General features: G+C 39.2%; 1 protein-coding gene and 1 long non-coding RNA gene across 4 annotated transcripts; both read left to right on the top strand.

The window, feature by feature from the left end:
• Positions 1–2,177: 2,177 nt before the first annotated feature.
• LOC311117110 lies at positions 2,178–4,727 on the top strand. The gene is made up of 3 exons (XR_014611566.1): positions 2,178–2,338; positions 2,520–2,546; positions 4,335–4,727. It is a non-coding gene; the product is annotated as an uncharacterized lncRNA (long non-coding RNA).
• A 7,550-nt stretch (positions 4,728–12,277) lies between these two features.
• On the top strand, positions 12,278–16,086 carry LOC311117109 (uncharacterized protein). Of its 3 annotated transcripts, none has more exons than XM_084192098.1 (5): positions 12,278–12,471; positions 12,623–12,691; positions 12,835–12,900; positions 13,139–13,216; positions 13,317–16,086. In XM_084192098.1, exons 2-5 carry the CDS (start codon positions 12,685–12,687, stop codon positions 14,648–14,650), a joined length of 1,485 nt encoding a protein of 494 aa, XP_084048224.1. In that variant the 5' UTR covers positions 12,278–12,471; positions 12,623–12,684; the 3' UTR covers positions 14,651–16,086. The 3 variants fall into 3 exon arrangements, with proteins under 3 accessions (XP_084048224.1, XP_084048223.1, XP_084048225.1); XM_084192097.1 differs by having other exon boundaries at positions 12,826–12,900; XM_084192099.1 differs by lacking the exon at positions 12,835–12,900.
• The last annotated feature ends 735 nt before the right edge of the window (positions 16,087–16,821 follow it).

Here is a 16,821-nt window from a genome sequence, read left to right as displayed (position 1 = left end):
TTGTTAGCTATGCTAACAAGCTAGAAAGAAGTTGCATAGCAACAGCATCATCTTCCGGTAGACAGGCGAAGCGCTAGCACACTCAACTGAAAGGATGCCGTTTGTTTACAGTATACTAAAATTAACTAATAGTATGTAGTATACAGTGCATTCGGAAAGTATTCAAACCCCTTCCCTTTTTCCACATTTTGTTATATTACAGCCTTATTCTAAAATGGATTTAAAAAATACAATATTCATCAATCTACACACAATACCCCAAAAAGACGAAGCAACAGCAGGTTTTTAGAAATGTTAGCAAATATGTAAAAAAAATTAAAACATAACTACCTTATTTACATAACTATTCAGACTCTTTGATTTGAGACTGTCACGACTTCCTCCGAGGCTGCCTCCTCTCCTTGTTCGGGCAGGCTTCGGCGTTCGTCGTCACCGGCCTTCTAGCCACTGCCGCTCCTCATCTCATCATTCCATTTGTTTTGTCTTGTTTATTACACACACCTGGTTCATATCCCCTCATCAGTACCTGTATAAGTGTTCCCTCTGCCCCCTTGTCTTTGTGTGTGATTGTATATTGTGAGATTAGTGAAGCTCGGTGGAGCTCCTTGTAGTTTGTATCACTGGGTTATTTTTCCTGTGTGCCTTCTTGGTTTCAGTGCGCCTGTTTTGCGCACTGAACTGTATTGACACTTTATTGCGTAACTCTGTATACCAGAATAAATCCTGTTATTCTGTGATTTACCCTCCTGCGCCTGACTCCTTCAAATCACCACATCAAAGAGACTCGAAATTGAGCTCAGGTGAATCCTGTTTCCATTGATCATCCTTGAGATGTTTCTACAACTTGATTGGAGTCCACCTGTGGTAAATTCAATTGATTGGACAATGTTTGGAAAGGCACACACCTGTCTGTATAAGGTCCCACAGTTGACAGTGCATGTCAGAGCAAAAACCAAGCCATGAGGTCGAAGGAATTGCCCGTAGAGCTCAGAGACAGGATTATGTCACAAAATGTCCGCCTTAACTCTTCCCCCAGCCTCCCCAATCACAGCCCTTACCCCCAGCCCTGTCCTTTGTACACACTAACCAAAACTCAGCCTTTACTCCCAGCACCCTAACTCTACCCCCAGTCAGACTACACCAAGCCCTTACCCCCAGCCTTATCCCAGTCCCCTAATTATCTCCCACACCCCTAATTCAGACCCAGCCCAGCCCCCTCACTCTAACCCAAATGGGCAGGCAGTGCAAGCGGGCTCTGTGCGTCATTCCAGATCAAACTGTTGGTTTTCAATGTGTGTTCAATACAGGGAGGTGTGTGTGTTGAATTTGCTGAATTGGATGTGTGTTAAGCCTACTGGTATGGGACAGCATGTGTAACTGTCTGATTTGTAAATTCACAACATTGACCAACAGGTGGCAATGATACTCTCTTCTCTGACAGGAAGTTATCATCAGTCAGCTACAGTCTTTTAGTTAGCAGGGGATGGAAAAGCATTGGGACTATTTCTGTCATGGAATCTATTTCACTCATGGACTCATGTGAATGGGTCCAAAGAGATAAGAGAAGCTAATATTGATACGCACTGTTAAATCTTTACAGCTCAGGATAATATGACTATAATTAAAGACCATCACTACCATCTGCTGGCTGGATCTGTCTTCTGATTTGAATTGAAACAGTTTTAGAATTTAGAGATGATTAACTAAAATATGGTTGAGATAAGATCATAAAAGAGGGCACCATGCTGTATGATAGCATAATCCCTCTAATGGTCGTCACTAGTTAACAAAGTCACAAACCCTGCCCATTTTTACATTTTAGTCATTTTAGCAGACGCTCTCATCCAGAGAAATTTAAAATATTGAGTGCATACATTTTCATACTTTTTTAGTACTGGTCCCCCGTGCGAATCGAACCCACAACCCTGCTGTTGCAAGCGCCATGCTCTACCAACTGAGCACATGGGACCACAATTAATAGTCTTAAAATCTGATTTTAAACCTATCCCTAACCCACACTGCTAACATTATGCAACCTTAAACTTAAATTAAGACCAGAAATGTACATTTTTGTTTTCATGAAATGTTACGACAGGCCTATAGACAATTCTGACTTTGTGGCTGTGTTATCTAACAAGCAGAGAAGCAAGGGGGGAGGAGTTTAGTCCCAAGTGCCTGTGCAAAGGTGAAATTGACATTTCTGTCTCAGTATAGGCCTGAGGTGAAAATTGTTCTGTAAAAACGTGTAGATATGCATATATAGGGAATATTAGAGTATGGTTATGGATTTAAAGAAACTATTTTTAATCTGAAGTGGAGGACGTGAAGACCAGTAAAGGTAAGAGGAGATCTCAGTATATATCACTTTCCAAACTAAACACAACATTCCTGTTTTTAAACAACGAGGACTGGAGAAAGAGGAAGTGATGTTTCTATCTGTGTGATTGAGAAAATGAGAGAATCTGATGAATAGATGGTGGTAATGATGTGAATATGAATGTTTTCTCTTTTTATTGCAGGGAAAATGGCAGAGTCCAGAGTTCATAGTAAGTCACCATATTCGAATTCATTATGAGCTTTTCTTTCACATATCAAGGACAACAGTACTAAACCAACTATTGAAAATGAAATGTGTTTGTGGTTTTATTTCTCTTTATGTGTAAATGTTTGTCACTGGATGAAATGTGTTAGGAACATGAGGAGTTGTAGCTGAGTTTGTGTCTGTGAGAAACAGCTCTACTGCTCCACAGTGACCTCTCCCTCCAAACGTCTCCTTTCATTATAAAAACCATTTAATCCAATCAGTCACAATACAGAAGAAAAAAAAAACGTTTGTACTTTACATGCTCTAGAGAAGTTAAAGTTGTTCTTATCAACAAATAAATCAAATTATTAACCCAGAGCGATTTACAGTAGCAATTAGGATTAAGTGTCTTGACTTGCTCAAGGGAACATCAACAGATTTGTTACCTAGTTGGCTCAGGGATTCAAACCAGTGACTGTTCGGTTACTGTCCCAACGCTCTTAACCGCTAGGCTACCTGCCACACATTTCTGACCAATGGGAAAATACAGTGTCTCTAATTTATTCTATATATTTAATCATGGCAGATTATTTACTTTTTCAGTAGATTCAAGTTGAGTTGGGTTATGGATATACTTGATCAAAATGATGTTACAGATGATTTTACCATTATCCATTAGCCTTTACTAATGTTTAAATCAGTGATTTTTACTGTAAAACATCATATTTTCTTATTTCAGGGGGAATTGGCCATGTATATACCCATTAACTGAATTAGTATAATAATTTAACTGATATTTAATGTCAATAGGTTTGTTTAGTGTCTCTTGCACTGGGGTAGACCTGTTCTATATGAGTATGCCCATGGATTTACCTGGTTTATATGAGTCATAGGGTGTAGGGATACACAAGGCTCATACAGGTAATGGGTCTGGATGGGTGTCTATTGCCCATTCAAATCCTATCTGGCAACAACTTTTGTGGTAGGAAAAAGTGAATGGGGCTGGGGCACATGTGTTATACCACTGTACTATGAGTTTATCTATGAAATGATTTGTGTATACAGGTCAGAGGTCACAGGACTAACATATGCAAATAACAGGGTTGGGGTGTGCAGCGAATAGCTGGATATAGGTTACTGTTGGTGACTTGGGGAATACAGGCCTAAGGAAAGTGGGTAACAGGGGTGAGATTGGCAAGTAACAGGGATGAGGTGTATTGGCAAAGGAACTGTGGTATTGAGTAACAAGTAGGGCACTTAGGGCCATAATATGGGTGTATCGGTACTTCATTGTATACATTTGAGGGTATTGTCATGTAGGTGTTGGGGTTAGGGCATGGGGGTAACAGGGCTGGGGTGTGTGGGTCATTGAGTTTAAGTGTGTGGGTAAGTGGGCTTAGGTTTATAGATATTGAGGCTGAAGAATAGGGGTAAATATCTGTACATTTTTATTATAAGCAGAGCACTGTATGTCACAATTTTGTACATACTTTTCAATGAATGAAAAAATAAGCAAAATGGATTACATGTTAGGGTTAGTAGTAGCATAAGATTTGTATAGTGGCATGTCTGGGAAAGATTTGGGAACAAATGGGATAATATCATTCCAGATAGTAGCATTCACATTCTTCTATGACATATATATACTTTCCTTCAAATGAATATGTTGTATTTTAGAATTGACATGGTCCTGGTTGTTGTATGTCTATTGTAGTTTTTAATTCCGCTGTGTTTATAAATGTACTGAGAGTATTTTGTTTTCCTGACACAGATGGTCATTAAACCAGAAATGTTCTCTCTTTCTGAACAGCTCAGTTTAAACTCACCTCAGAAGACCATGTAAGGGCTGATGTTGGTGAAGATGTCACACTCCCATGTCACCTCTCACCTGAGGCCAGTGATGTTGCCATGACGATCAGGTGGTTTAAAGAGACAGAGTGTATTTACCTGTATAAGAATGGCCAGGTGACAGAGAGGAGTGGCTATGAGGGCAGAGTGAGTCTGATCACCCAGGAGCTGGAGAGAGGCAACGTGTCTCTGAGGCTGAGAGACATCAGGGAGTCAGATGATGGAGTCTACATATGTCAGGTCATCCATGGAGAACAGAAGGAGGAGGATGCAGTGTGTTTAAGGGTCAGAAGAGGTAAGTGTTCTATAACTCCAGTAATGTTTCTAAACACCTAAACAACAACAATAACAACCAGTCTCTTTCCCTGTACAGAACACTTCTACTTTCTCATGTAGGTAGGACTTCATAGTAGGAGTTACAGATGAATAGACTAGATGAATTCTGAATATCAACTAGTTAGAATGCATATTTCAATCACTCTGAGTTTTGAGCTTGATGTCCTAAATCATTTGAAGCATTCCAATATTACTGGTCAAGTCCCTTGATTCTCATTAGTAATGAATGTGATGAACACCCATACCCCTCTGATGTATTTCACATCACTATGGTATTTGATATTATAATGTGACAGATGGTGATTTGAAGGTATTGATAATAACTAATACATTCTTGGATAATGGATGATCAGCATTTGGGGAGTAATTACTTATTTGTCTGTTTGGTTTATTGACAACCTATAACACAAGACAAAGAACAGACCAGAGTGTTAATCTGATACTATAAAGAAGTACAGGCCTTGTGAACAGCAGTGTGTCTTCAAGGCTACAAATTAAATCAGTTTCTTTACATTTATCATTACTCTCTCCAAATGTTCTCAAGGTAGGTTGGATTATGATATATAGATGTTCTTCAAATTATCCTGAATTTACATACCATAGCCCTCCCATAACATATCTGCCATAGAGGTCAACATTTCACATAGCCCTCCCACAATATATCTGCCATAAAGCTCAACATTTCACACTCCAAAATTAACACAAAATCAGCTTGAATTCGGTGTTATGTCCTAGTATGAAACATTCAGACATTCTCAGACTTCTCACATAGTAGCACTGATTACATCCCTTTCCCTAGATGTATATTAGTAATGAATGTGATGAACAGTCATTGCAGTATGATGTATGGTATTTGATTGAATAATGTAATGTGACAGAATTTGGATTGAATGTAACTGTAATGACTCATACATTTTGTTATACATTATCATTATTCATTACTCTCCATCTTGGATAATGGATGATCAGGAGCAATACCATAGCCACCCACAATATATCTGCCATAGAGCTCAACATTTCACATAGCCCTCCCACAATATATCTGCCATAGAGCTCAACAATTCACACACCAAAATTAAACTGGAATTAGCTTGAATTCAGCTTGATGTCATAGTATGAAGCATTCAGTCATTCTCAGACTGCTCACATAGTAGCACTGTTTACATCCCTTTCCCTAGATGTACATTAGTAATGAATGTGATGAACAGTCATTCCATTATGATTTATGGTATTTCATTAAATTATATAATGAGACAGAAATTCAATGAACAATAATAACTAATGCATTCTGTTTTACATGATCATTATTCATGACTCTCCATCTTGGATAATGGATGATCAGATACTTGTGAGTAATTTCTTATTTGTTTTTTTTGTTTATTGACAACCAATAACACAAGACAAAGAAAAGACCGGAGTGTTAATCTGATCCTATGAATAAGTACAGGCCTTGTGAACAGCAGTGTGTCTTCTTCAAGGCTACAAATTAAATCAGTTTCTTTACATTTATCATTACTCTCCCCAAATGCTTTCAAGGTAGGTTGGATTATGATGTATAGATATTCTTCAAATTATCCTGAAAATACATACCATAGCCCTCCCACAATATATATGCCATATAGTTCAACATTTCACATAGCCCTCCCACAATATATCTGCCACAGAGCTCAACAATTCACACACCAAAATAAAATGGAACAACTTGAATTCAGCTTGATGTCCTAGTATGAAGCATTCAGACATTCTAAGACTGCTCACAAAGTAGCACTGAGAATTACAGTGAGGGAAAAAAGTATTTGATCCCCTGCTGATTTTGTACGTTTGCCCACTGACAAAGAAATTATGAGTCTATAATTTTAATGGTAGGTTTATTTGAACAGTGAGAGACAGAATAACAACAAAGAAATCCAGAAAAACGCATGTCAAAAATGTTATAAATTGATTTGCATTTTAATGTGGGAAATAAGTATTTGACCCCTCTGCAAAACATGACTTAGTACTTGGTGGCAAAACCCTTGTTGGCAATCACAGAGGTCAGACGTTTCTTGTAGTTGGCCACCACGTTTGCACACATCTCAGGAGGGATTTTGTCCCACTCCTCTTTGCAGATCTTCTCCTAGTCATTAAGGTTTCGAGGCTGACATTTGGCAACTCGAACCTTCAGCTCCCTCCACAGATTTTCTATGGGATTAAGATCTGGAGACTGGCTAGGCCACTCCAGGACCTTAATGTGCTTCTTCTTGAGCCACTCCTTTGTTGCCTTGGCCGTGTTTTTTGGGTCATTTTCATGCTGGAATACCCATCCACGACCCATTTTCAATGCCCTGGCTGAGGGGAGGAGGTACTCACCCAAGATTTGCCGGTACATGGGCCCGTCCATCGTCCCTTTGATGCGGTGAAGTTATCCTGTCCCCTTAGCAGAAAAACACCCGCAAAGCATAATGTTTCCACCTTGACGGTGGGGATGGTGTTCTTGGAGTCATAGGCAGCATTCCTCCTCCTCCAAACATGGCCAGTTGAGTTGATGCCAAAGAGCTCCATTTTGGTCTCATCTGACCACAACACTTTCATCCAGTTCTCCTCTGAATCATTCAGATGTTCATTGGCAAACTTCAGACGGGCATGTATATGTGCTTTCTTGAGCAGGGGGACCTTGCGGGCGCTGCAGGATTTCAGTCCTTCACGGCATAGTGTGTTACCAATTGTTTTCTTGGTGACTATGGTCCCAGCTGCCTTGAGATCATTGACAATATCCTCCCGTGTAGTTCTGGGCTGATTCCTCACCATTCTCATGATCATTGCAACTCCACGAGATGAGATCTTGCATGGAGCCCCAGGCCGAGGGAGATTGACAGTTATTTTGTGTTTCTTCCATTTGCGAATAATCGCACCAACTGTTGTCACCTTCTCACCAAGCTGCTTGGCGATGGTCTTGTAGCCCATTCCAGCCTTGTGTAGGTCTACAATCTTGTCCCTGACATCCTTGGAGAGCTCTTTCGTCTTGGCCATGGTGGAGAGTTTGGAATCTGATTGATTGATTGCTTCTGTGGACATTTGTCTTTTTATACAGGTAACAAACTGAGATTAGGAGCACTCCCTTTAAGAGTGTGCTCCTAATCTCAGCTCGTTACCTTTATAAAAGACACCTGGGAGCCAGAAATCTTTCTGATTGAGAGGGGGTCAAATACTTATTTCCCTCATTAAAATGCAAATCAATTTATAACATTTTTGACATGCGTTTTTCTGGATTTTTTTGTTGTTATTCTGTCTCTCACTGTTCAAATAAATCTACCATTAAAATTATAGACTGATCATTTCTTTGTCATTGGGCAAACGTACAAAATCAGAAGGGGATCAAATACTTTTTTCCCTCACTGTATGTATAAATGTTCTTCAAATTATCCTGAATTTACATACCATAGCCCTCCCACAAAAATATCTGCCATAGAGGTCAACATTTCACACTCCAAAGTTAACACTGAATCAGCTTGAACTATTTTTGATGTCCTAGTATGAAGCATTCAGACATTCAAAGACTGCTCACATAGTAGCACTGAGTACATCACTTTCCCTAGATGTACATTTGTAATGAATGTGATGAACAGACATTGCAGTATGATGTATGGTATTTCAATAAATTATGTAATGAGACAGAAATTCAATGAACAATAATGACTAATGCATTCTGTTTTACATGATCATTATTCATGACTCTCCATCTTGGATAATGGATGTTCAGTTATGGGTGAGTAATTACTTATTTGTCTTTTTTGTTTATTGACAACCAATAACACAAGACAAAGAACAGACCAGAGTGTTAATCTGATGCTATAAGGAGGTACAGGCCTTGGGAACAGCATTGTGTCTTCTTCAAGGTTACAAATTAATTCAGTTTCTTTACGTTAATCAATACTCTCCCCAAATGTTCTCAAGGTAGGTTGGATTATGATGTATAGATGTTCTTCAAATTATCCTGAAATTACATACCATAGCCCTACCACAAAATATATGCCATAGAGCTCAACATTTCACACTCCATAATTAACACGGAATCAGCTCGAATTCAATTTGATGTCCTATTATGAAGCATTCAGTAATTCTCAGACTGCTCACATAGTAGCACTGATTACATCCCTTTCCCTAGATGTATATTAGTAATGAATGTGATGAAAAGTCATTCCAATATGATGTATGGTATTTCATTAAATTATGTAATGAGACAGAAATTCAATGAACAATAATAACTAATGCATTCTGTTTTACATTATCATTATTCATGACTCTCCATCTTGGATAATGGATGATCAGCATGGGTAGAAGGTGAGTAATTACTTATTTGTCTTTTTTGGTTATTGACAACCAATAGCACAAGACAAAGAACAGACCAGATTGTTAATCTGATACAATAAAAAGTACAGGCCTTGTGAACAGCAATGTGTCTTCTTCAAGACTACACATTAAATCAGTTTCTTTACATTTATCAGTACTCTCCCCAAATGTTCTCAAGGTAGGTTGGATTATGATGTATAGATATTCTTCAAATTATCCTAAATTTACATACCATAGCCCTCCCACAATATTTCTGCCATAGAGGTCAACATTTCACATAGCCTCCCACAGTATATCTGCCATAGAGGTCAACATTTCACACTCCAAAATTAACACGGAATCAGCTTGAATTCAGTTTGATGTCCTAGTATGAAGAATTCAGACATTCTAAGACTGCTCACATAGTAGCACTGATTACATCCCTTTCCCTAGATGTACATTAGTAATGAATGTGATGAACAGTCATTGCAATATGATTTATGGTATTTGATTGAATAATGTAATGTGACAGAAAATTCAATGAGCAATAATGACCAATGCATTCTGTTTTACATGATCATTATTCATGACTCTCCATCTTGGATAATGGATTATCAGCAAGACGTGAGTAATTACTTATTTGTCTTTTTTGTTTATTGACAACCAATAACACAAGACAAAGAACAGACCAGAGTGTTAATCTGATACAATGAATAAGTACAGGCCTTGTGAACAGCAGTGTGTCTTCTTCAAGGCTACAAATTAAATCAGTTTCTTTATATTTATCAATACTATCCCCAAATGTTCTCAAGGTAGGTTGGATTATGATGTATAGATGTTCTTCAAATTATCCTGAATTTACATACCATAGTCCTCCCACAAAATATCTGCCACAGAGTTCAACATTTCACATAGCCCTCCCACAATATTTCTGCCATAGATCTCAACAATTAACACTCCAAAATTAACACAGAATCAGCTTGAATTCAGCTTGATGTCCTAGTATGAAGCATTCAGACATTCTCAGACTGCTCACATAGTAGCACTGATTACATCCCTTCAACTAGATGATCATTAGTAATGAATGTGATGAACAGTCATTGCAATATGATATATGGTATTTGATAGAATAATGTAATGTGAAAGAATGGATTGAATGTAACTGTAATAACTAATACATTTAGTAATACATTATCATTATTCATTACTCTCATCTTGGATAATGGATGATCAGGACCAATTCCATAGCCCTCCCACAATATGTAATTCATAAAGCTCAACATTTCACATAGCCCTCCCACAATATATCTGCCATAGAGCTCAACAATTAACACACCAAAATTAAAATGGAATCAGTTGAATTCAGCTTGATGTCCTAGTATGAAGCATTCAGTAATTATCAGACTGCTCACATAGTAGCACTGATTACATCCCTTTCCCTAGATGTACATTAGTAATGAATGTGATGAAAAGTCATTCCAATATGATGTATGGTATTTCATTAAATCATGTAATGAGACAGAAATTCAATTAAAAATAATGACTAATGCATTCTCCTTTACATGATCATTATTCATGACTCTCCATCTTGGATTATGGATTATCAGCAAGCTGTGAGTAATTACTTATTAGTCTTTTTTGTTTATTGACAACCAATAACACAAGATAAAGAACAGACCAGAGTGTTAATCTGATACTATGAATAAGTAAAGGCCTTGTGAACAGCAGTGTGTCTTCTTCAAGGCTACAAATTAAATCAGTTTCTTTAGATTTATCATTACTCTCCCCAAATGTACTCAAGGTAGGTTGGATTATGATGTATAGATGTTCTTCAAAATTTCCTGAATTTACATACCATAGTCCTCCAACAATATATCTGCCATATAGCTCAACATTTCACATAGCCCTCACACAATATATCTGCCACAGAGTTCAACAATTCACACACCAAAATTAAAATGGAATCATCTTGAATTCAATTTGATGTCCTAGTATGAAGCATTCAGTCATTCTCAGACTGCTCACATAGTAGCACTGATTACATCCCTTTCCCTAGATGTACATTAGTAATTAATGTGATGAACAGTCATTCCAATATGATGTATGGTATTTCTTTAAATTATGTAATGAGACAGAAATTAACAATAAAACTAATGCATTCTGTTTTACATTATCATTATTCATGACTCTCCATCTTGGATAATGGATGATCAGCTATAGGTGAGTAATTACTTATTTGTCTTTTTTGTTTATTGACAACCAATAAGACAAGACAAAGAACAGACCAGAGTGTTAATCTGATACTTAAAGGAGGTACAAGCCTTGGAACAGCATTGTGTCTTCATCAAGGCTACAAATGATATCTGTTTCTTTAGATTTATCAATACTCTCCCCAAATGTTCTCAAGGTAGGTTGGATTATTATGTAAAGACATTCTTTAAATTTTACTGAATTTAAATATACTATAGAACCCTGCCTCCTGCCACAATATACAGTATCTGCCATATAGCCCAATGCTTGTTATCACAAAAAAATATAAATAATTAATTGGAACAGAAGTAGGCCAAGAATGTAAAAAATATATTATTAATGAAGTTAATCAGATCGTATTGGTGCCCACAGCCCCTACATGAGGGAGGTTTGAGTGACAGGAAAAATCGGATTGTTCCTGTTTGTTCTGTATATAGTGATGTAGTCTACCAGACATATCTCACCTCTCTTTTTTACACCATATTGTCAGGTTCAGACTATTTACAACATGAGACCCAGGAGGACAAGCTGAAGAGGGAGGCATCAGCTGTTGAGCTTGGTAAGTATGAGAGAGTCTGGAGGAGAGAGGATTGGTTCAGGAAACATTAGTGATGTTATTCCTTTTTTCAGACTAATTCATTTGGTAATGTATCAAATAGTCAATAGATCAGTTGATGATCGGTTCAACTCAGATAACTGTACAAAACAATTATTGTACCACTTCCATCAAATGATAATATGTCTTTATAGGCATACTATTGAATAAATGAATTAATTGCTTAATCAAACAACCAATTAAATACGTTAATTACTTTCTCTAGAGTTGAAGATGGAAAAAGAATTAAAAGAGATATTAAGAGATGAGATGATGAAACAACTAGAGGAGAAAGACAAACAACTGGATGATATGACCCAGGAAGTGAGAGAGAAAGAGAGACTACTGGAGGGAAAAGATAATGAAATAAAGGAGAAGAAGGTTGAACTAGGAGACAAAGACAATAAAATAAAGGAAAAAGACCATCAACTAGAGGACAGAAACTATAGACTGGGAGAGAAGGACAAACTACTAGAAGAAAAAGAAAATGAACTAAAAGAGAGGAGGCAGGAACTAGAAGAGAAATATAAACTACTAGAGGAGAGAGAGAAGCAGTTAAAGGAAAGAGACAAACAAGTGGAGGATGTCAACAATGAAAATGCTGAACTGGGTAAGATTATTACAACCATTAATATATTTAACCTACTGTACTTTCCTCAATTCTCAGGAATATTGTTTTACATCACTTTCCCTCTGCATCATATTTCTGTCTAAAGTCTTTAACATAGAATTCAGATGTTAGTCTTCCTTTGTTATTTCAGCTCAACAGATATGTGATGTGAAGACTGAGGTAGAGAGACTGAGAAGAGAGACCTCAGCCCAGATGACTGGTGAGTGAGAAATGTGATACTTAACATTAACATTTAAATAGAAACCCAGAACTACCCTTAAGTAGGTCTATGTGCCTTCATGTGTCACTGAGGTAAATGTTCCTATTCTAAATGGATGTTATTTATTGTTTTCGAACATGGAGACACCTCAGATACAGGTTCCATACTCCCAGTCAGGAGGAGACACAGCATGGATGGTCCTCCATATAGTGACTTATCAATATTGTCCTGTTTTCTCATACTGTTTCTAGTCTATAGGTGACCATCCTTCACTTAGTGAGTTGTCAATGTTGCCTCAAACTGTCATGAATCTTGATATTCTCTATTTTCTTCAATAATCTATATTTCACTATGATGTGTAATGTATTTGTAGTTTGTGTATACTATGTTTTTAAATGTGTCTCTGATGAGTCAGTATGTTGACCAGTTCTCTATGTTGTGTTTCAGTGGGAGGAGAGACCTCAGGTACAGACCCCACACTTCCACTGAGGAGGAGAAACAGCATGGAGTTAATTCCTCCAGGCAGTGAGTTATGGATGTAGCTTACATTATATTTGACACTGTGTTGTACATTATCCAGAGAGTCAGTGTGTTGAACAGTGCTGTGTGTTGTGTTGTGTTGCAGTGGGAGGAGAGAGCAGCAGTCCAGACTCCCCAGTGTCTCCCAGTGTGTCTGAGCTGAGACTGGTGCTGCTGGGGAGGACTGGGGCTGGGAGGAGTGCAGCAGGAAACACCATCTTGGGCAGAGAGGAGTTTGGGGCCCAGGCCAGCCCCTCTGCAGTGACCCAGAGGAGTAAGAGGAAAGAGGGGGATGTGTGTGGGAGACGGTTGGTGCTGGTGGACACTCCAGACTGGTTCTGTCCTGGACTCTCTCTGGAGGAGATGAGACAGGATGTGGGGCTCTGTGTCCGTCTGTCTGCCCCGGGACCGCACGCCTTCCTCCTGGTCATACCAGTGGAGCCCTCTAATGGGGAGGAGAGAGGGGTGCTGGAGAGAATAGAGGAGATGTTTGGGGAGGGTTGTTGGGAACACACTGTGATGCTATTAATCCATGCTGATGGCCTGAAAGAGCAGAGCATTGAGGAGTTTCTCCAAGCAGGGAGTCAGGACCTCCAGCAGCTTGTAGAGAAATGTGGGAGCAGGTACCACGTCCTCAACATTAAGGACAGGGCCCATGGCACTCAGGTCCCAGAGCTGCTGGAGCAGGTAGAGGAGATGGTGGTAGGAAATAGAGAGAGATTCTACAGCAGTCAGACTTACCAGGAGGCAGAGGACCAGGTCAGAGAGATGGAGGGAAAGATCCAGAGGGAGAAAGAGGAGAGGAAACAGAGGGAGGAGAGAGAGGTGAGAGATAGGCTTCAGAAGGAGTTGCAGGACTCGCTGAGGAAGATAGAGGGAGTGATCCAGGAACATGAAGGAGATATCAGAACACTCAGTGAAAGAACCACTGAACTGGAGAGACAGGTGAAAGAAGAGGGTGATGAGGAGAAGAAAAGAGAGCTGGAGAGAGAGCTGAAGAGAGAGTCTGATAGGAGGGAGGGGATGGAGAGAAAGCTGGAGAGATTTAGAGAGAAGAGAGAGAATGAGAGGAGAGAGATGGAGGAGAGACACAGACAGGAGATAGAGGAGATGATGGAGAACTATGAAGGAGAGGTCAGAGTTGAAGCAGAGAGAAACCTGATGAAGATAGTCCTACCTGAGTTACAGAGGAACATCATGATCTCACAGACAAAGATGGAGAGGGAGTTCAGCAGACAGATGGAGGAGAAGAATAGACAGATGGAGGAGAAGGATGGAGAAATGGAGAGACTGAGACAGAACTTGAAAGAGGTCAGTAAAGCTCACTCAGTGTTCCAGAAGAGACTGGTACGAGAGGGGAGAGGTCAGAGGGCACTGATAGGAGTGTTGAGCTGGGTCAGGAGAAACTCATCAAGTTGGCTTCTCCACAATCTGATATGATTCACCATCACAGTCCATGTGTAGAACCAGATCAGCTCTACTGTCCACTGTGCCGTGGTGAGTGGCATGGTGAACATGGGGAAAACAGGCCAGAATAATTTATTGTCCTGTCTGCTTTGTCTAGAGAATGAGGGGAGGGAGGTCTGTAAAGATCTTGATGAGACGTAGGCCAGAATTCCAAACCAACGTAGATGATTGAATGTGCACTGCAGGCTTTTAGAATGGAGAGGGTTGAGGTGGATCAGGGGGTCGTTGGGAGGAGTCAGAGACTGAGAACTCTAAAGATCTGAGTGAGACTTTTACTCAATGTTGTAGGAGGTCTACTATTGAACAGAGAGAACCATACTGTATTTACCACACATCAGTTCCTGTTCTTAATCAATCAAATTGCACAATCAAATTATATGTTTTGTGTTGAAACTTCAAAATTGAGTGAACAAAATTTTAAGAACACCTCAGAACAGCCTCAATTCGTCGTGCCATGGACTCTACACAGTGTCAAAGCGTTCCATAGGGATGCTGGCTCATGTTGACTCCAATGCTTCCCAAAGTTGTGTCAAGTTGGCTGGATGTCCTTTGGGTGGTGGACCATTCTTGATCCACACAGGAAACAGTTGAGCATGAAAAACCCAGCGGCGTTGCAGTTCTTTACACAAACCAGTGCGCCCTGCACCTATTACCATACAACGTCCAAAGGCACTTAAATCTTTTGTCTTTCCCATTCACCCTCTGAATGGCACACATCCTTCTTTAACCTTTCTCCTCCCCTTCATCTACACTGATTGAAGTGGATTTAACAAGTGACATCAATAAGGGATCATAGCTTTCACCTGGATTCCCCTGGTCAGTCTATGTCATGGAAAGAGCAGGTGTTCCTAATGTTTTGTACACAGTGTATGTCTACAGTGAATTGATGAGTAATGCATTAGATTATTGTTCAGTTGTTGGATGAGACAACATTTTTGTGGAGGGGTTAGAGAGGAGACCAGTTAGAGAGAATCACACTGTATTATCCTACACTGTGAGAGCAACGTAGGAGTGTTATTATTTTACCACAGTCACACTGTTTTTTTCTATTTGCTGACCTTCACCAATCAACGTTCATCAGCATACTGTTGTTATGATGTTATGTTCCATGTTGAAACCTTAAACATATCTCTACAGTACTCGCTCGTGGACAGACAGGCAACGCGATGCTCACGCAAGATTTGGTTCAGGGTTCAGAGATCACAGTGAAGGATTGATGAGTAATACATGTGTTTATTATGGTCTGTTAGTTGAACCCATTACCCAGTGGGTAGTAATCAGTGATTTGGATGTAGCTTCCAGTTACCACGGTGTTGTCTCATATTAATGGTGGGAATCTATCCCAATGGAACTCTCACACCACCTGAGACTGATATCGTTGAAATAAAGAAATACAACTTTATAAGCCATCAGTGTTTGGAGATTGTTTTGTCTTGGATGATTCTCTACAGTACAGAGCTGAGCTATCAACAGTGACCTGGTCTAACAGCTGGCCTCTCTCTTTACCTGGCACACAAATACACACTTGCATGCATGCACACACACACACTACTACTACTAATACTACTACTAATACTACTACTAATACTCTAGGACAGCAGTTTCAGAAGACCAGAGGAAGTGATGGAGCATCAGTCTGAATGGAGATGTCCAAATGACTAACTGGCGAGGATTTAAAGAGACATGCAGTAACCTTCTCTGACCAGCAGATGGCTCTGCTACATCACCAGAGGAGCAGGAGGAACCATGAGGAGTATAAGAGCAGCAGCAATCCATTCAACACCTAATTCCAACCGCTTTTGATTTGATACCCAAACAGACACAGAGAGAAATACATGTATTATGTTGCTTGTTTTACTATATAGAAAGTGGTTTGTTAATTTGTATCAGATACAGTATATGTTACTACAATCAATATTGTATTAAATCAGTATCAATAAATATACCAGTGTTTATGTTGTACAGTGGTAAGCACAATTTGGATTACATTTTCTGTCATAAAGAAATACCTTGATACTCACATTATAACGTGAATAATGTTGTAACTTTTCATTTACGATTAATGTAAGATGTCCACTTTCAAACGTTATGGTTATTTAGTGGAGCTTTGAGAAGGCTGTTTTTCCATCAGAAACTGTGGCCCT

This window comes from Coregonus lavaretus, assembly GCF_964263955.1.
Source record: "Coregonus lavaretus genome assembly, contig: HAP1_SCAFFOLD_401, whole genome shotgun sequence".
Taxonomy (NCBI): domain Eukaryota; kingdom Metazoa; phylum Chordata; class Actinopteri; order Salmoniformes; family Salmonidae; genus Coregonus; species Coregonus lavaretus.
The sequence above is the reverse complement of the archived record's forward strand: the minus strand, read 5'-3'. Positions and strand labels throughout refer to the sequence as shown.